The sequence below is a fragment of the Nilaparvata lugens genome, chromosome 8, assembly GCF_014356525.2.
Source record: "Nilaparvata lugens isolate BPH chromosome 8, ASM1435652v1, whole genome shotgun sequence".
NCBI lineage: Eukaryota > Metazoa > Arthropoda > Insecta > Hemiptera > Delphacidae > Nilaparvata > Nilaparvata lugens.
Genome location: NC_052511.1, coordinates 8,394,932 through 8,416,481, shown reverse-complemented (window position 1 = coordinate 8,416,481; position 21,550 = coordinate 8,394,932). Strand labels below are relative to the sequence as shown.

The window sequence follows — 21,550 nt, the reverse complement described above, 5'->3', positions numbered from 1 at the left end:
CTCTAGAGTCGTCGCTAAGGAATTGCACCTACCACATGAGCTCTAGGCTTGTGCATGGATAATTTAAGGTAACATACATTATACAACACTTCAACTGTATAGTCCAGTCAATATAGACATGAAAAAAGGGGTGTGCTTGCAATTTATATTGTAGTTCTGATTTTTAATATACTATTTGGGTACATAAGAGAAGTCCAGAACCAATTTCTTCATGCAAAATTTCCTTGTGCTAGATACAGGGTGGCCCAAAAACCTTGTATCTTCGGCTCATTTTCGAGTTTTCAGCTATTTCTGCCAAATCTCGTAATCGGAAAGAAAAATTTGCTCTCGCCTTTTTTTCGATCACAGAATTCTGAATAAAATTAGATCATTCGGAACTCCCTATCTCCAATGAGTACTGAGTTCTGATTTTTCAAAAATGAGTGAAATTTGAAGGAAAAATCAATTTTGATGAATTTTAGTTTTCTAAAGGGAACCTTTTCGAATGATAAAAACAGGTTTTCCGTCGCACCCAAATTTTTTCCGCCATTTTGAATCCAACTTCTTTTTTTAATTGAAAGGTGGTCATATGATACATGATTCCGATAGGATTTCCAAAGAAAAGGTATGGTGAAAACCGCACATCGATATCTCAAACCTTTCAAAATGTATTCTCATTCATTTCCTTTATTATAGTATAGAAGATGATAGATAAATGGATGATATATCCATCTATCTATCATCTTCTATACTATAATAGAGGAAAGAACTGGTTTAAAGACGTATACACGTGTAGAGGATAGGGAAATTATGTTTGACGCATCATCACGTCTGAACTACTGAACTGATTAACTTGAAAATTTTGCATAAAGATTTTTAATTTACTGAGGATAGTTATAGGGCTATTTTCATTTGTATTAATGAATAATTATACTTTTAATAATTGAAACAAATTAATTCAATTTGTGATACAAATATTATGTAAGATAAAAACCAGATCTTTTTTGATACTTTTTATTTTAATATCTGTATGGAGCTATAAAACTAAATTCAATCTATTCGTGCTTTAAACAGTCCCTTGCGGAACAAGGGTAACCCCTGCTCATGTTCAATAAAAAGAAGGTAAGGATCCAAAATGAAATAGAGTGAATATAAACGAGAACACGTTGGAATTTGTTGTAAAGGTAGTCAAATTACTCATTTTATACCACTGAAAAAGTTTGATCAAAATAAGCCGTTAATTACACAATTTTAAATAAGTCAAGTTGTATAGTCGGAAAGTCCGGTATCCGCGACTAGAGTTGTACGATTTGAGTCGCGCTAGTGTGAGTAGTACCATAGATAAACAATAGCATGAATAGATATCCCATAGTATATGGCGTTTATGTCGCAACTTTTACTATTATCTCAAGCCGATAGTCCACGTAGTTCTTTCCCGTGAAGCTTTATGACGCTGGTAGTCTCTCATATTGTGCAGTTCATACACTCTTACCCGGTTAAAACAGTAAAAATCCACATTAATCGGCTTGAGATAACAGTAAAAGTTGCGACATAAACGCCCTATACCATAGGATATCTACTTACGCTATTGTTACTGTATTGTAGTGCCTAATTGTATGACTACAAATTTTTGATCGCATGGTAACTTATTCATTTCTGGTAGACCAGCGCACAACACTATTCATTACACTACAATTATACAACAATATTCAAGTTTGTTGTATCTTCGCTTTAAATAGAGAATACAAACAATGACTATTATCAACTACAGTCAATATTATTATCGTACTGTTTTCAATTACATACACAAAAAATAATAAATTTCGAAATTGTGAAAGAATTTAAAAACATTTTCGGTGAAAAGATCAGTTGTAGATCACATCAAATAGGCTACCATTCAAGATTTATTACTTGAAAATTGTATATGCTGCGCCCGGACTGTGGACAGTCTTAAACAACAGCAAAATACCAATAATTGGACTTTTCTTGGTGGTATTAAAAGTGATTTCTTACCCATGGTACAGATGATTCCTGAGAGTCTGTACCTCCTGGAGGGACCATTGCCTGTGGCATCAAGCTGAGTCATGTACTCCAAGTGGTTCTTGCTGATATCTCCAGGCCTAGCCACTCCTGGCATCTAATTAACAAACAATTAAAATTAATACATTTTAGATATTAATTCAAATTTGGAAGAGGAATATTGAAGGGTTACATAACAAATACATCCACTGATATAGGTGAACATTTTTTGTGTAGTTGAGAAGTTGATATTATGGTAATTATTCATATTGAATGAAAAAGACTAAGAAATTGTCAAAAACCAAAGATTTATTGATACTTAGAAAGACCGGTTTCGGTTATTACACCATTGTCAATCTCTGATAAACTGCATAAACGTATAGACATTTATATATATGAAAAAGACTAAGAAATTCTCAAAAACCACAGATTTATTGATACTTAGAAAGACCGGTTTCGGTTATTACACCATTGTCAATCTCTGATAAACTGCATAAACGTATAGACATTCATCAGAGATTGACAATGGTGTAATAACCGAAACCGGTCTTTCTAAGTATCAATAAATCTGTGGTTTTTGACATTTTCTTAGTCTTATTCATTCAATAGGTAAACATTCTCTTGAATGAAAAGAGCATAGCCTATTTTGCGAATTATTAAATTAATGTAAAAGCATAACAGCTTTATAATTATATTGGTTGTGGATTGAAAAGCAACAAAATGCACTTTCTTTACAAAACAATCACCAAACATGAGACAGACTGACGGATTAAAAAAGGAGGGACATAATTTACATCAAGGATCAACTATAAAAGTTACTGTCAACTATAACAAGTATGAATGAAATTGAAGGATTCATAAGACATTACAAGTATTTTATATGGAAGATTTGTGTTTAATTATAACCCAAAAAATATACATAACATTTTATACTTTCAACTTTCATTACAGCAGAAACGAAGAGGTTGAAAAGGTCTATTGAGTATGGAGTGTAAAATCAAGATAGACGTTATTGATTTATTTATTTTATTTTTCAATTATTTTATTTTTTAATTTATTTTTCAATAAATAAAATAGTTCAAGTTCAAGAGGATTTTATGAATTTTTCTTCCAATAAAATGAAACATGAAAAGAAAAAAAAGAAAACTAATAACATACTCATTGGGGCTGAGAGAAATAAAATCAAGACAGAATATTAATATTTATTCAATATTAAATAGTTCAGCCAACTACTGAACTAGACCTAGACTGACGTAAACGGTTCCAATGGACGACCATATTCGGCCGAATTAACGGGCGGCAGATTCGTCCGATCCAACGGCCGAACGGATCGGTTCAAGTGGACGGTTACCCTAAGCCTATTGAAGCTTTCAGTTTTTCGATAACTTTTTCTGATTATTTATTGATGCAGTAAAATGTGTTTGTAAACAGATTACAGGCAGCAGTAAGCCTACTTTACACTTGAAAGTAGTATAACACTTAAAAATATTTGAAATCACCTGTCAGCCCACTCGTTTATTCAAGGTCAACAGTAATTATCTGAGTAATTATCATGGAGTAGTCGAAACCTGTGAGTTTGAATAATGACTCCATTTTTTAAAATTGAACGACAAAGACGTAATAATTAACACAGTCTAGATCTGAACTTGTTTCTGTTTCTATAACGAATCACCTAACAGAATAGTAAGATATTATGAAAAGATGTAAATTTGTTACCCGGGATTTAATATCACTTAATCATAATCGTAAAAACGTCTAAAAGAGACTTCCTCGTATTTCAGTAATTGAGTAAGATATTATGAAAAGATGGAAATTTGTTACCCGGGATTTAATATCACTTAATCATAATCGTAAAAACGTCTAAAAGAGACTTACTCGTATTTCAGTAATTGAGTCTAAGATTAAGGTCTAAGATTCAAGTCGACGGTTTGGCATTTCTCTTAATGTTTAAATGTTTATATGTTGCGCATTCACGGCGAAACGCGGTAATAGATTTCCATGAAATTTGACAGGTATGTTCCTTTTTTAATTGCGCGTCGACGTATATACAAGGTTTTTGGAAATTTTGCATTTCAAGGATAATATAAAAGGAAAAAGGAGCCTCCTTCATACGCCAATAAAAGAGTAAAACTCAGACTATAGAATTATTCATCATAAATAAGCTGACAAGTGATTACACAGATGTGTGGAGAAGCCAGTCTATTGCTGTATTTCCATAAGGTCTATAGTTTCAATCAGGTACTTGTGGATGAGAATACTGCGTGAGGTCTACTGTTCACAGAACTACTAGTTTGATCAAAATAAATTATTTAAATTACGAGGATGTGTGGTCCACAAAATATGAAAAATCAAAGAAATATTGCAAGAAAAATATAACTTACATTTACCTTCTATATTCACAGTAGCTTATGTCTATAGAATAATACGGTCTTGTAAATGCTGTTGTAGAGCAAGGTATCTCATAACATAAGTTCATTCATAACATAACTGACACTCATTCATAACATAACTGACATGAAGTATGACGACTAGCTGTAGTGATAATTATTACCGTACTCAATATAAATAATGTATTTCAAGTGTGATAACTGTAAAGAGGATACTAGACATGGGATTTACCAGCAAAGATACAATCAATTGAGGTCATAAAGCTTATCAATCTATCAATCAATAAGGATGCTTTTATGCATTGTAAGGATAACAATAAGAATATTGATTGATTTGATGGTGACTGATGGAGTAAGTCACGTAGTTTGGTCTCTCACCAGTTAGGTATTTTACTGATTGATTGATAGCAACTTATGAATGAATTTCTCATTGATTAACAAGAGAACCTTTGAAACTGAATCTTCGACACCCTTTTTTAACATTATTGTGCATTAGTTTTTGAAATATAAAAATGCAAATCAAAATATTCTTGCCTGAAATAATATTATTATTTTCATGATAATAAACTATCCTCTTATCAAATGGAGCTTTTTGAGGTCTTTTATTATCAGAAGCTTGAAAAATTATCAGCTCCCTATGTTTTTTTCACGTTATTTTTGTTCCGATGTATTGAATTAGGCAAGAAATGTGTTCGCACCTCTAAATTTCAATAATTTATGCATAATTGTTGAAAAATTGAACGAAAAGTCAGTTCAATAGCTTCAGGGTTCCTTAAATTAGAAATTTATGAATTTGATCAGGAAATCAGGATCAGGCAAGAATATATTATATTTAATTCATAAATTTCTAATTTAAGAAGCCCTGAAGCTATTGAACTGACTTTTCGTCCAATTTTTCAACAATTATGCATAAATTATTTAAATATAGAAGTGCGAACAAATTTCTTGCCTAATTCAATATATATCGAAACAAAAATAGCGTGAAAACATAGGGTTCTGATAATTTTACAGGCTTTCGATAATAAGAGACCTCAAAAAGCCCCATTTTTTGATAAGAGGATAGTTTATTATCATGTAAAATGCCTAGTTTTCCTTCTCAAATATCAAAAAACTAGCTCAAGGCTCTTAGAACTCTAGATAAATAATTGTGACAGGTTGTTTCTTCTAATATTATTGAGCCCTGAATAAATGCAAGGAGATGATACAAACTACAATAAATATTCTAATAATATAGTTTGGAATGCAACTATATTCTTCTACAACACACAGCTTTCCATGCTTTTCAATGGAATTTCAAGCTGTATGGAGATAAAGCCGTGCAAAAGTAGCAGCAAAGAAGACATTGGAAGATAACGTCAAAGGTGCGATAAAAAATAGGTGACAAATTTTAGAGAAGTCTTCGTGAATTCGTGACTGGTGTTTGGATTCAAGCAGTGCATGAGAATGTGGTATGAACTATAGTAACTGAATATAATATGTACAGTACTATTATACATTACATAAGATTAAGTTCAACTTCATAATTTTTCTAGGGATTAGAAAATGATTAAGAGATAGTCTGTCAAATTATTTATTATTAGAAGTAGTGATAGTAATATTTATTAGTAGTTTGAATTGATAGGTTTGAAGGGAGTCAGTTGAAGCAGATAAAACAAAATTTTTTATACATAATTTTTAATTAAATTCATACATCCACTGTTGATGAATTTACATTATAAATAGCTCTCTAAACTTCGTTAAATTTGGTTTTCAACTTATCTAAATTCCTAGTTTTTATATATATTTTGGACTCAAAATTGGACAAAAATTATGATAAACATACCTATTTTTGAACAATTTCTATCCAAATTTGGGAAAGGAACGGTTTTGGGCTTCAAGCTTGTTTGTTATTCCTTTCCCAATTATTCATAATAATGAGAATGATATTGTATCTATCAATGCATACATAAATTTGTTTTAAGATTACAGGTTATTTAAAAGATAATACAAAGGGAATCTATTGAAAAACTGCTACCACTAATCTGAAAGTAATAAGAAATAGATGACTAACAGAGTTTGTCCAAGTTTCATAATTCTAAGAGAATTGTTCAATACGACATTAAAAGAGATTTCTACAAATGAAAATAGGGAGAGATATAAAAGAAGTTGGAGGCCAAAAAGGTTTATTCCTACTGGGACTAACCAGTCAGATTGAGAGATTGAGGGAGTAGATATTAAGATTCCTGAGAAGGTGAAAGGATAAGTAGAGTAGATTTAGTAGAACAGAAGATGACAGAAAGGTTGAGAGTTTAGGAAAATCGTGTTTTGAAGCAATAATTAAAGAAACTGATTTGTGATTAGACAGATAAGCGATAAACCGAAAATTTCCACACCGGTCAAACTAAGCAAACTAAAAAAGTGCATCGTTTTCAAGCAGACACTCCTAAAAGGTTTCATACCTCCTGGGGTGGAATATCGTGTTGTGAAGGCCACACCATTTTTCTCCTGTGAACAAACTGCAAATGCTTAGTAGTCCTTAGAGGTGAAGGGCAACTTTTCAAACAATCCTTGAGCGCGTTCAACAAACACACAACTAGCATTGGGGAAAGTGCCAGCTTATTTTATAATGCTGGCAGTAAGGCCTCTTCACCTCTCGATTCAAAAATAACCTAGCTCTAGCGATCACACACGCACAATACATTCCCTCTCTCACACTCACGCACAATCCAATCTACTCTTTCTCTCTTACACTTAACACACGCGCAGTTGAGGTCTACCACCTCATACCCAGTAAGAGTTTTCCACCAATAACCCTCCTCCAATCAGTTTCCTCCAGAAATCCTTCCCAATGTAAGGTAAAATCTTATATAACTACAAAAACACAGGTAATTCTGTTTTAGAGTTTGTATGGTTTTGTTTTAAATGAAATTACTTTTTAATTATTTTTAGATGGATATTAACCTGGAAAATAAAATTTTCTATTCTCATGAATATTTTCAACTTGCTCTCTGAGGTAATGTGCATTTTTTTTATAGATTATAGTAGTTACTGTATCATGTATTTTAGAACAATGGTAAAATCATTGAAAACTTTTGAATAATTCCCGTGCTGACAAATGATTTTTGAATAGTAGCACTCATAGAATTTCCATCTAGCTGTTTACCCTGTTGTCAATATTTGCAGTAGCAGAAGTCTTCGGGGTGAATTACAGCATTTAATTTGGAATTTCGTTTAATAATAAAATTATTTCACTTGAATAATATTGATCGGTGGGTTTATCCAACTATGTTATACTGGTATAACTATAGAAATTCGATTGGAAAATTTCAATTTTTAGATGAATGAGCGATTTATATTTTTCTGATCATATCCACAAAAAACAATTACTTTTGTGTAATGAGATAGAGGATGAGACTAAATTCTGAATAGAAATTGCAGCGATAACAGAATGGAGTTATGACTCTTCATATCCATCATTAGTTATTGGCTAGCTAGGTACTTATTTATTTGTATAAGTAAATTAATAAAAACAATATGGAAACTTGAAGTACCCTTTATTATTAAAAATATTACAACAACTAGTTCGACTTAGGTCGAACTTTAGCACGTTAGCACTTTCAACTTGAAAATGACCTAATGGTCGAAACTAGTCATTGTAATATTTTAAATAATAAAGGGTACTACAAGGTTTTTATATTGTTTTTATCTATTTATAAAAAGTAGCTCATTCAAGTGAAGTGTTTTTTTTTGTATAAGTTGTTTGAATTATGTATTTTAGGAGAAGTAGATAATATTCTTATATTTAAATCCTCAAGATATAAGATTGCAGTGAATTGTTTACAGTAAGAGTATTAGGTATTGGTATTTCAATACAGAATACTATTTTCAATGGATGAATGAAACATTTTTCCAATCAACCTATCACAGATTAGATATATCATAATATATTATAGAGTTGTTGAATTAACTGTATTATATATTTTGAATCAGCTCAAATAATCTATAACGAAACTGGTGTGCGTGCAAACTCACACGAATATCTGAATCTAAAGACAAGGAAAATAAATACTTGAGATGATTCTTATCTTGAACTGTACATGAATTTTGTAACAGTGACATCCTAGTTGATAATAATCTTTGGCATTAGTCATTTCATCATGAGTGGCTACGTTTGATTAAATTCTATGCAGTCTTATTTTCTATGAGAAGTGCAACAAAGATACGTTGTTACAAAATTTGGTGAAACATTTTCTTTAAAAATTATGTCAATAATTGAGCAGGTGTGGAGGAGACGAGTATTCTTAAAACATGTCGTACGGAGTGATCTTTACTGTGATTATGGAGGTTTTTTCTGCTGAGGATGATGCCCACATAAACCCGGGGCTTGTGCGTGAGCTACGATGGTGAGATATATGAAAATACTAATATTGTTGATTTTTGGAACAATGTATTGATTTTTAAATTTTTTTAGAACTCATTTTTAGCTACTCAATGATAACAAACTATAAAGCCGCGTTTACACCAAAGTTATTAACAAAATGTTAATAGCTTAATCCTTATAGATTCTATTAGATTGAACGGAGCTTGCCAAACACATGATGGTGTATGATAAATTATGTTTAATCTAATAGTATCTATAAGGATTAAGTTATTAACATTTTGTTAATAACGTTGGTGTAAACTCAGCTTAAGAATATAACCTACTGTACATAAATTGAAACTGTAAATTTGACGTTTCAGATTAACTTAAAAAAGGGAAAATTTGATTGGTCTCTTGAATGTTAGGTATGTGAACAAAATAATTCATTCTTATGAAATAATTGTAATTCATAATCTTAAGAAGAGTGGATTAGTGAACATGAACATAGAAAGTACTGACAGACCTTATATTCTATATCACCCGTTTAAAAGCCGTATTAGAACATAAAGCATATGGTCTGCATTTGAACAAAATTTATAATGATTAAGAATGAAAGTTACCTGATAGAAAAGCCATAGGAAATAAGCTTTTTCAGTTGTTTTGTCAACGGAATCATTAGTAGTTAGACTATAAAAATGTCATATAAGTTACTTATTCATGGACGACTAAAAAAATAGAAATGTGCATGAAAAACCAATAATTGATAAAACTATGGAGTTGAAATTCAAATAAATATGAGTGATTATTAAATAGATTCATTACGGTACATATTATGCAGCCTGTATCATATCAATACAGATCATACATATCATACCACCAAACAAAAATATAGGTAGTAGCCTAACGAAGGACAAGACTATATTAGGCGCAAACCAAATCGGAGAGCTTCCTGCCCTGCCGACTCTTATAACGCCTATAGAAATGCCTAATATGGTCTAGCCCTAAGTTTGAAAACAATAGTGTTGAAATCTCAGTCTATCTCAGGTCTTGAGGTATATTTTGACATATAATTTGATTTTTAGCTATAGCCTAAATGTTTTTAGAATCAAAGTTGGTTGTTCATTTAGTTTCACTAAAAACTTACAACAAATTAAAATTTTTAAATTTAGCCTGCTTGTTTCAGTTTATTCTTACAAGAATGATATTAAAGCCCACAAGATACACATTTTCAAATTACTGTAATGCCAAAACATGTTAAAATCGAAATGATAGACTATTCTAACTAATAACACACCAATCTGTAAATAACTTGAAAGTTAACAAAATTCAAGCAATTTTACATTAGACTATACCGTAATAAATTGACATTGCATGCGACGTTAGGAAGTTGAGATAGCCAAATTCGATTGGCAAGAGATGATATTCAGTTTATCAAAACACATGTGATGGCAAAATTGCAATAAAAACTATACGGTAGCCTACAATTGGAATGTTTGCCAAAAAAATAATAGGTTAGGCCTATACTTTTTGAAGTATTAGGCTACTGAAAGACAATAAAGAAGTTACACTATTTACCTTTTAAAAATTCACTAGTCAGTATGCAGAACAAAAATTGGAATCACTAAAAAATAGTTTTGTACTATGCTGGATTGACAAGGACGAAATGTCAAAGAAAGGTTAAAAAATGTATTGAATCAATCAACAGGTTATACGGTTGAAGGCCAGAGTGATGAAGATGATAGAAAACTGAAAGTACGGTACCGGAAAATAACAATAAAGCTGTACTAACTTTCTAGTAAAAAGCAGATGCAGAAATTGACTTGTGAATTAAAAAAACTCAAAAATAAAATGGTAATAACCAGTCTAAAATGATCAAACACTTGTGCAATAAAATAACCAAAACATAGGTTAACAACCTAACCTTCAACTTGGCTATACAATATTCAGGATTCAGGTTTGCCAAACGCAAAGTCCTTTTAAGGTTTAGCAAAATAATTCATAAATTAATTCTGTTCAAAATAATTTATACTCAATAATTTATTTATTTTACCTGAATAGTAGATGCTGTTGAAATGTGGTCTACATCTATAGAAATATCTGAGACGGTCTTTTTCAAAGCATTCATAATCAAAGAGCAGTTTAGCAATTTTCTTCCACTTTTTAAATGAATTTTGTCATTTTTATTTAAACTTAAACCTTTAAAACCAACTAATATTGTTTTGCAATTTTTTGGAAGTGGGCGTATTCTAAACATAAGTTAACATTTAACAAACTGACTGCCGAAGCGCCAAAAATTGAAAAGCTCCTGACACTAAGAAAACCAACATTATTCAACACCATTTTCCATATGTTTGAGATAACATGTGTAAAATAAATATCCTACATAATATTTTCAAAATAATATAACAAAATAAATCCAAGCAATAATAATAATGAATCATTAACAATTATTATTTAAATATATTTTCAGCTAAATAGTAGGACTTAAATCATTCAGTATTAAATTGATTGAATAACAGTCACTGTATTTTTAGTTCTGCATTATTTCAAATTCAATCAAGCCCGGTAATTTCAAATGAACGCTAATTTGTTCATTCATTGATTTTTAGCTAAGGCCTAATTGAGATTAATAGTTATGGTACCTATTATTTTTGTGTGCACGAGAGACTTTCTAATTCACTCTCATCGTTTAATAAAATAAACTACGACTAAAACAAAATAATATATTAGCTGATAACTAACTCCTTGATAATTGGGGAAATTGCAGATTTAAGCGTTACGGGTTGAGTTCATTTTTAGACTTCTTACAAGATGAGAGTAGAGTACTATACCTTAACTAAAATTCATATTTCATATATTAAGAATATCTACTATTATTAATCAGACCTATAAATAAAATATTGCAAGACAGTATCAATAGTTTATTAGTCTACGGTACTACACCTATAAAGGTATGTAGGTAGTCAATTATGTTCTGGCTTGAGACCTAGCCCTTTGTCAACATATTTCTACAATTACAAGATTTTCATTGAAATATTTCATTCAATAAATCAGAAATCTTGTCTACAATAATTAATTTTGATGAGCGTTCAATTATCGGTTTCATTCCCTGCATCTCGAGTCAAGGTTATTAGTTTATCATTTGAGATAAAAGAATGTTTAATATTTTGCAATAAAGAACTTCAATGAGTCAAGGTCAATTAAATTTGAATACGTTATAAACAGTTATTGTGATGTATTCTATTATGATGTACTAGTATGCATTTTATATAATATAAACCCCATAATTATCCTTTGTATATTGTGAATTTTATTTTTAAAAATCAAGTTGTCTATTCCAGTGCTGGAAGAATTTTCTCTGCTTGTTTAAAATATAAATAGTATTAATTTCTGAACTGTTCTCGTTATAATTTTATTTGAATGTTTCCTATTAATTATTACCGGTACGGTGTTTATCTATCAACACATTTTTCATGGTACGGTAACAATCATGAATGTTAAATGATAAGAAAGTGAAGAGTTTATGACAAGTCTATACAAATATTAGCTATGACCTAGGGCATGTAAAATGCAATACAACTATCTGGAATCGTCATAAAATAACTGTCTACTAGGAATACACCCATATTTCAATAAGTTTAGTATTCTTTGCAGAAAGGAACATATAAAGACTAAAGTAATATTGTGACACCAAGTTTAAGATTTTCATCGCCTGAAAAGGGAGTGCTGATGAAAAACAGTATCTAATTAGCTGATAGGATGATTTATTAGAATATAAATTAATTTATTAGATCTACTCTAATAGAGAGCTAATATTATTTTTTGATCAATTCCTCACTAGTTTTTATAACAATAATAAGTTTCGAACTCTGTCTGTTTCTTGTTCCCTATTATTGTACGAAAGGCCTATTAATTATTTTCATGAATGAACAACCATTATCTGTTCTCCAACGAAAAATTGCTTGCAAGTGGAGTGATTCATGTAAAAATTATAAAATTTGCTAATTCAATCCTATTTTAATCATAATAATTGATTACATATTAATCCATTGCCTATAAGAATAGAATATTCCAATGCGGAATCAAATCTCCTATTCCAATCAGCGAATGCCAACTTACTAGTCTGTATAGAAATTTTTCAATATCTAGTCTTAAATACTCTAGAATTTATAACACAAGTATAGTCTCAAGTACAAGACAAATAATGAGTACCGTATAGTATAGAGTACTATAACATATCTGAAAGATATAAGGAGACAGATATAATGCAAGAAGATGAGTGGATGCGTAATTGAAGATATTGTAATATAATGATGTTATTATTTTGTAGGTAACTGCGGTACCTACTGCCGTACCTATAAGATAGTAGTAGAATTGATGGTGATTTTGTGAAATCTCTCCATAATAAGAAAACAAAGATATTGTCAAATTTCACTAAAAATTTATTAAAAACTTTAAAACAGAACCATGGTTTCACGTAGTTAACGCATCATCAGCTGTACTGAGGAATGGTACGTGAAGCCATGGTTCTGTTTTAAAGTTTTTAATAAATTTTTAGTGGAATTTGACAATATCTTTGCTTTCTTATTATAAAATAGTAGGCCTAACTATTGCAGTAAAAGTGGAAGGTTGAAGGCTATAGAAGGTCCAATTCTAGTTTTGTAGCCATCTAACCCAAGCACAAAAAAATAATCCAAGACACTTACAAAGTAGCCTGAAATCCATTCATAAATTTAATGAATATAACTCAAAACTCACATTTTTCTTAACTGCAGCACGGGACATGTTGAATTTTGAACAAATAAATTCGCGGCCGTATATGGAGAAGACACACGCGGTAGAACACACCAGCTCTTGACGCAGTCACAGCAAAAGTGAGACGGAGCACTGTCTTGAGATACCAGAGCTGATAACAGGGTCACATCGCTTGCATGATGCTATGCTCTTATCAACTCATTAGGTTTTGACGCTTCAACAACTTTTCAAACTTGGAAAATTTTAGTGCCCCAATCAATAATTTTCATCTAAATAAAAAATTGTACAAAACACTTCCTAGAGAAGTTGTATTGGTGGTGTTCATAGGAGCTTCAATTCCTTTCAGAAATAGACCTAGGTTAAACATTTGCATATGTTGATTTCCATATTATTTTGATAAAAGCAAAATAAACAGCGAGTTAACACTCTATGTTGTGTAAACAGTTTTTATCTTTTGAGTGAGTAACTATTTATTTTCTGATTCACAGTGACAATACAATTGATATGCTATAATTATTTAGGTTCACAATTAAGCCTTTGTCCCATGAAATGATTTATTTCTAATGTAAAATCTTCCTCCAATTCGGAGTAATGCTTATTTCTGTGACTTTTTAATGCTGAAGAGCATTAAACCGTCCTTCCACCTCAACGTGAAATTACATGTTATATAAGGAGCATGATGGACCTAGAGGTCCTTCAGAACCAGGCGAGTGACAATATGTGTGAAAATTCTATGGGTGAGTTTCGATAGAGCAGGAAATTTTCAGTCTCCAATGGATTAAGATAATATTAAATAAAAAGACTAACAAATTGCCAAAAACCACAGATTTATTGATAGTTAGAAAGACCGGTTTCAGTTGTTACACCATTGTCAATCTCTGATATACTCAGAGGTTGTCAGAGGTTTATCAGAGATTGACAATGGTGTAACAACTGGAACCGGTCTTTCTAACTATCAATAAATCTGTGGGTTTTGGCAATTTCTTAGTCTTTTTTCAAATATGAATAATTACCACATTATCAACTTCTCAACTACACAAAAAGTGATTAAGATAATAATGAATGCCTGTACATAATTGAAGAAACCAAATATCATACATTACTTTACAAACTTTTTATGATAGAAAGTAATTCAAGTCTTGTAGCTTCCTTAAAATATAGAAACTAAATTCCTCTACTTAGCTGTTTTTTTGTGATTCTTTGGGAATAATATGAACACATATATTTGTTTAGTAGGTACTCCAACTCACTTAATAATGATAGAGCTTTATTAACATTCTTTAAAGAAGAAAATCCTTTCATTTGAGGTAGGTAAGTTAATTATGTAGTTGGCAAAAGTACACGAACTACCCAGTTTTAATCTTTTTAGCATGAAAAAATATGTTGAATTCAATTCTTATCGCTTTAACCCGCTAATAGTATGGAATACTCAAATATAGACGTCAAATCTCAAGGTCACCGTATAGATAACACAAGCATTATCCATCAATTGTTCAAATTGACCTGGAATACTAACTTCTATTCAATAGATATTTTTATTTTATCTATCATTTGACGTACTCATGAAACTGATTTCAATTATTTTTATGCATTTTCAGATTCAATATAATTTTATAAATTGATTAATCTAGAGAATTCAATATCATGAATCGATGTGTAGCAAGGGAAAGCTATCATTTAATCAGCAATATTTAAGTATTGCTTAGCTTTGTCAGCTTTGACTATTGTGAATAAATAATTGTTCTATATTTAGAGTGCCGGTACCGTACCGGTATCGTCGTATTTTTTATGTAACATGTATTCTTAATTATAAAGAATGGAAATAGGATTGATTGGAGATCAAAGTTCATGCTTAATTTAACGATTTACGAAAGTCTAGATCAAGTAAGTCTAGGATCATAATAAAAAACAAATGTATATAAAATTATACAAATATATCAAATAATGTATGACAGGCTACACACATTAGTATTAGACTACCGTGCATGAACCCATATAAATTATGTACTTGACCTTTTTCTCAAGAAATACTGTATCAATTTGTATTATCATTGGATTTAAAAAACTTTTAAAGATGTCTCATAAAAAAATTGACAATCCAATAATTTCTTTATAATTATTTGGCAGGTTGTTACCTGTAATTAGAAATTATCAGAGCAGAACAAGTATTCAAGTAATTGCTGGTCTTTAACAGTAATCAGTGTGCTCAAATAAATTGAGCTATATCCATATAAAATAAAGTGTCTCAATAGTAATAAGATAAAATAGGCCTACACCAAATTATGTGAAACTGAAAATGAAACTAAATTTCGAGTCAGTTCCAACCAGAATCTCCTATGAATATTCATATTTTTTTTTAATTCATTGGCAATTATGTTGAAAAAATGTATAAAGGATCTTATTAGGCTATTAGTCAGTAATCTTACAGCCATGTTGATAAAAATTGACTAACAGTTGTTATTTGTATTAACTTGGATAATAATGAATCTCTGCATTGATTTACAGTTACTTTTGCTAGTTTCATTTTCATGAAGTAGGCCTTATAATACTGTTGTTAAGTTCATAAATGAATCGCTTCATGCAAAAAGGGCTTCAGTCATAAAAATGGCCAAATTGAGTTAAGAGCAGAATTATGTCTTTAGATGGTGGTTTCATCGTTCTATGCAAAAAGGAATTCAGTCTGACTGCTCTAACGTTGTCAAATCAGTTACCTACGTATAATATTCTATGCAGAAAGGGCTTCAGTCCCGGACTGAAGCCCTTTATGCACAGAGTGACGAAAATTTTTCCGATCAGCTGACTGAATCGTATATTGTGATTCAGCTGCTCTGCATTACTTATTCATTCGCGGTTTTTGCGTTGAGGTTAGAAGCTGTTGTTTTGAGTACCGTTCAAGTAATTATTGATTTATATTATTATTATTGAAGAAATTATTTTTAATTCATTATGGTTAGTAGTAGCGACGAAGACAATGACAATGAATCCAACATTGTTTTTGGAAAGAGGAAAAGGCACGAAGAAACGTATAGAAGAAACGTGAACAAACTGGCTAGGAACAGCGGTGCTGAGTATAAGAACTACAAGGAAAACTGTACATGCAAAACAATCAGGACCTCCATGCAAGTAAGAAAAATTAAAATTAACTTAATTGAATAAGATATAGTCATTTTTACAATCTTGGATTTCTTGATCCATCAAAGACTCCAATGTCAACAAAAACTTTTCACACTCATATTAACACAATAACTGTCTGTGATGAAATATGTCATGCAGATATTGAATAATAATTTTCTCATTCAATGGTGTGTTCAATAGAAGTTTATCTTACCGGTAGTGAATTTCTGCTTTGTTAAATAATTTATTATTAAAAGGTACATCCTTTGTTAAACTTGTTCCTGAGCTTAATATCACCATTCTACCTGGTCTACCCATACCTTGTACTTACTGGTACTCTACCATTACTATTCTTTCTAGCCTAATGTACATGATTATCAGTATTTAAAATTTACTAATTTTAGTATTGTATAAATCCAGCTTTACCTACCTAGCCTACCTACCTTATCTAATTTGAAACATTTTATTTTTGTTTCAGTTGCAAGAGACACAAGTGCTTTGATGGAATACAGGAGTTGGACAGAATCGACATACTACAACGTATTTTGAACCTACCTTCTAAAAATGAGCAAGATTTATTCATTCAAAGCTTGATTGAAATTCATGATGTGAAGCAACGACGTCCACGGAAGGATGATAGTGCACGTACTGTTGATAAGATGTATACCTACTTTGTTATGGTTGGTAACCAAAGGACTCCGGTATGTTACAAAGCTTTTTTATCATTACTATCAATTAGTGATAAGCGAGTGAAAAGACTGAGATCACTGGCCAAAGAAGGAAAAAATCCATTAGACAAAAGGGGAAAGGCACCTAGTGTTAACAGAATGAGTATTGAAAACCAAGAAAAAATTAGAAGCCATATTCAGAGTTTTCCAACTAAGCTTAGTCATTATGCTGGTAGGGCCACAGAGTATTTGGATGCAAGACTCAGTATTAAAACTATGTACGATCTATTGGTTGCCAACACCCAGGAATTTGTAGTCCAGCATATTTTTATGAGTTTTTTCACGAAAACTTTAACCTTAGGTTTGGAAGACCCCAGATTGACACCTGTTCCACATGTGAAGAGCTTAGCATTAAGCTTAAGAACCCACACTTGAATGATGCAGCTAAGAGAGTTGCAACTGCAGAATTAATGGTACATAAAAGACGAGCAAAGAAGTTTTACAACAAAATCCAAGAAGAAGCCATGAACCCTAAAAATGAATCACATGTACTTTCCATATGCATGGATTTCATGCAAAATCTCAGCATTCCTCAAATTCCTGTCCAGCAAACTTTTTACCTGCGACAGATTACAGTAAATGTTTTTTCAATCCACAACATAAAACAAAGGACAGCAAAAGTTTATGTTTATCATGAGGGTGAGGCCAATAAGACCCCTAATGAGGTTTGCTCGTTTCTCTATGAATATCTGAAAGAGGTACCATCAGAAGTAACAGAGTTAAGACTTTTTGCAGACAACTGTGGGGGTCAAAATAAAAATCACACATTGACCAGATTTTTGTTGATGCTCACAGATACAGGTCGTTTTGAAAAAGTCACCATGTTCTTTCCAGTAAGGGGCCACTCGTTTTTGCCCTGTGATAGGGATTTTGCCACAATTAAACGGCATGTTAAAAAGTATGACAGAATTTACACTGTTGGTGAAATTCGAAATCTTATTGAAAGTAGCAGCACTAAGCTTGGTAACAATCCAAAATTTGTAGTAAAGGAAGTTGAAAGTAGTGATATTCTGAACTTCAAAGCCTTGTGGCCTACCTATTATAAAAAAAGTTGCATCTCACAAGAAACAAACAAAAAAAGCGTTCCAAAAGCAAATAAAATTCATTTTGAGATAAGCAGCTACAGACAAATGACTTTCAACAAAAATAAGCAAGGTATAATATATGCCTCGAAAATGATTGATAGTATTGTGAGTCACTCGTTTAAGATGTGTAAGGATGCGAATGCGAAGCCAACTTTGCCACCAGCTGCAGCTTATCAAAGTAATATTCCAATCAAAACAGCAAAGCTGAACGACGTCAGGCATCTCCTACCATATATTCCCCAAGAACATCTTGAGTTCTACAAAAGCATCATGGACTGGCCTACAGTAGAAGGAATCGATCCAGAAATACAAGATGATTGAAATTTAATTTGAAAAAATTAAAAACTTTAAAGTTTTTTATTTACTTTTTTCCACATGAGCTGATCATTAAAACTTACTGTTAAAAAATTCTCAACTGTATTGTTTTTAGTCAAAAATCCTTTTTTGTTCATAATATACTGCTTTCCAGTGGCAAAATATGTTGAATTTTGCAATATATAGTCACTTGAGTGTGAAAAAAAGTGTTATAAAGGTGAATTTACATGCAACAAGAGCTTTGCATAGGGTTATGTGCAAAAAGGGCTTCAGTCAACCAACAAAAAAAATTTTTTACTCAATAATTATAAAAAAATTATTGAATTTCTTTATAAAAATTCAATATTGAAAATATCTCCCTTCAAATAAAATAAATATGTGTTTTCAATTTCTCTGTGTTTTTGAGTGAGACAGTTTTTCTTGTTTTTCTCAAAACCATGATCACTTGACTGAAGCCCTTTTTGCATGAAGCGATTCAAATGGGGATCATATTGAATTATTCATCTAACAGTCAATTTTAATTTCAAACCCCATTACCAAACGCTCAAATATTATGGATTGGATGAATGGAGGAAACCTTAATGATCAATTGAGTTGGAAATATTTTACTTGAATTTAAAATTGCAATTTTGCGAAGTAACCGAATTAAAGTAGTATTTTATAAATAATTTTAATGCTTTTGTGAAAAAATCTAATCCATTATAAATTTTCAGATTAGCTACGAGGACCTACAACTATAAATCAATTAAGCTAAACGCTTCTGATCCAAGCAGTGGTGTAGCCAGGGGGTGGGATATAGGGATATATCCCCCCCCCCCGAAATGAAGCCTGAATTTTTTGTGGTTGGATTAGCCACAAATATTAGCATTTAAAGCCATACTTTTATTACATTGTACTATGTAAGTCGAGAAATATATAAGGGATGAGAGAATACTGCAATAGCAATGATAATAATAATGAGCTATTTTCTTATAGACAGTGAGTGGTCTAGTGCGTAGGGGCTGAATAACAGGGGATACAGAAACTACAGATAGCACTTCAAAGTTAGTTCACTTTTTACCGTCTGTTATTATGAAGAAATTCAATATATCTTATATTGATCGAGTTGATTATAGTTTATTCAGTTTCATGCAAACCTTAAAAAAATCTCTAGTAGTTCCATACCCCCCAAGCCCCCCAATGACCCCCTCAAAATTTAGGTGCTTTCTACTCAAATGTTATGATCCCCCTCCGAATTTTTTCCTAGATACGCCACTGGCATACAAGGGAAAATACTGTATTTCAATTCAATCGACTATATAATGAACGAACAGAAAGTAAATTTTTATAATTATTATAATTTATTGTTCAATTGCTTCTTATCAAATTAATTTGATCTGTACAGAGGACTGCAGTTTCGTGTTTTGACAAGGATAAAAAAATTTCAATTATGGAGAAATTCCACAATATCAATTTTTATTCAACAAATTTTATCATTTATATGTCATGTGAACGAATGAATGTATAAGTATATATTTATTAGGTATATTGCGTGAGGTCATTCTATACTGAGAAGTAGGTAGAGTACGGCAAAACACAAAATCTTACAATCGCCTAAATATGAATTGGATATTGAGTCACTTACCTTTTTTGAAGTTCCGTTGGTGATTTTTCCATTCTGCTGAGTTCCATTCTGGTAAGCTCCATTTTGTTGTGATCCATTTTCATGGCAAATATTTGGAATAAACGTCATTTGTAAACCTGTAATAAACACTCAACTACAGAATGATACTTGACTGAAGTTTGTTTAGAACAATAACGAAAGCTTCGACCTGCTGTGGGACCTTCAAACTAAATTTCTGATAGGTACCTATTAGTGGAGATAAGCAGCTTTCGAGTGGGTTTTATCAACAGGATAAGAACCGGTATGACTTGCACCGCAATTATCAATGATAATGAACTTGTAATAACGTCGGATGAATCGTCAAATAAATTACGATTGATATCAACATTTTTTAAAACTTTCCAATAAAACAATTTGACATTTGCGTAATTTGGATGATCCGTTTGAGATGATAAAAGGGTAGTCTATTAATAGAAATAATTTCCATTATCTCCTTTATGAGTAAAGTGTTTGTCAATGTGATTTCTAGAAGTTATTCTGTCAACTCGAATTCCATTATAAATTGATTGTTCCACAAATAATTAGTACAATCTCAGGTGTTTCACAACAGTAATGAATTGCCAAATTTACGATTTCATAATTTAATAATCAATTAATAACTTGGCAATACCACGTCGCGTTTATGAAACAATTTTTATAAAAATGTCTTAAAATTGTTAGACCCGGTTGCACAAAAGCCGGTTAAATTTTAACCGTGATTAATTTCACGATAACCAATCAGAGACGGATTTTTTGAAAAGACGGCTTCTCTGATTGGTCCCTTGGAATTAATCACGATTAAAATTTAACCGTCTTTTGTGCAACCGGCCCTTTCAGTTCAATTCTATAACAAAGTTAAGTATATTCAACAAAAAACAAATGCCATAAATCAACATTATTATATTAACGATCATAACATCATAATTTAAGAATTCACACAAAACAGTAAGTATTTCAAATCGTTTTCAAAAATTAAATACAATTACAGCAAAAAAGCTATAATAACCACGAAAATAACAACAATATTCCCAAATATTTTAAACAATATTCTACTTAACAATAAAGATAAAATTTTACATTAAATCCAACAAAGTACAACACAAGAATTGATAAATGAATTTCAACAATCACAATAGTAACAAGGAAACATTGATATAGAGGACAATTATTATAATAACATGCAATTA

General features: G+C 31.2%; 1 protein-coding gene across 9 annotated transcripts; it reads right to left on the bottom strand.

The window, feature by feature from the left end:
* Nucleotides 1-1,859: 1,859 nt before the first annotated feature.
* Nucleotides 1,860-20,688, bottom strand: LOC120352614. 9 transcript variants are annotated; one of them, XM_039433860.1, is made up of 3 exons: nucleotides 10,775-10,902; nucleotides 6,824-6,869; nucleotides 1,860-2,116 (listed from the first exon to the last, which is right to left on the bottom strand). In XM_039433860.1, the coding sequence occupies exons 2-3, from the start codon at nucleotides 6,860-6,862 to the stop codon at nucleotides 1,877-1,879; spliced, it is 279 nt and encodes a 92-aa protein (XP_039289794.1). In that variant the 5' UTR covers nucleotides 6,863-6,869; nucleotides 10,775-10,902; the 3' UTR covers nucleotides 1,860-1,876. The 9 variants fall into 9 exon arrangements, with proteins under 9 accessions (XP_039289794.1, XP_039289791.1, XP_039289792.1 ...); XM_039433857.1 differs by lacking the exon at nucleotides 10,775-10,902 and adding an exon at nucleotides 10,300-10,667 and having other exon boundaries at nucleotides 6,824-6,880; XM_039433858.1 differs by lacking the exon at nucleotides 10,775-10,902 and adding an exon at nucleotides 10,514-10,666.
* Between the last annotated feature and the right edge of the window lie 862 nt (nucleotides 20,689-21,550).

Bases quoted from the DNA above. Each gene is read 5' to 3' on its own strand.
- LOC120352614 (XM_039433852.1), bottom strand. From the start codon at position 6,964: ATGCTAGTTGTGTGTTTGTTGAACGCGCTCAAGGATTGTTTGAAAAGT. The intron at 2,117-6,823 runs GTATGAAACCTT...TTTGTTAATTAG, and splicing joins ACGATATTCCACCCCAGGAG to ATGCCAGGAGTGGCTAGGCC.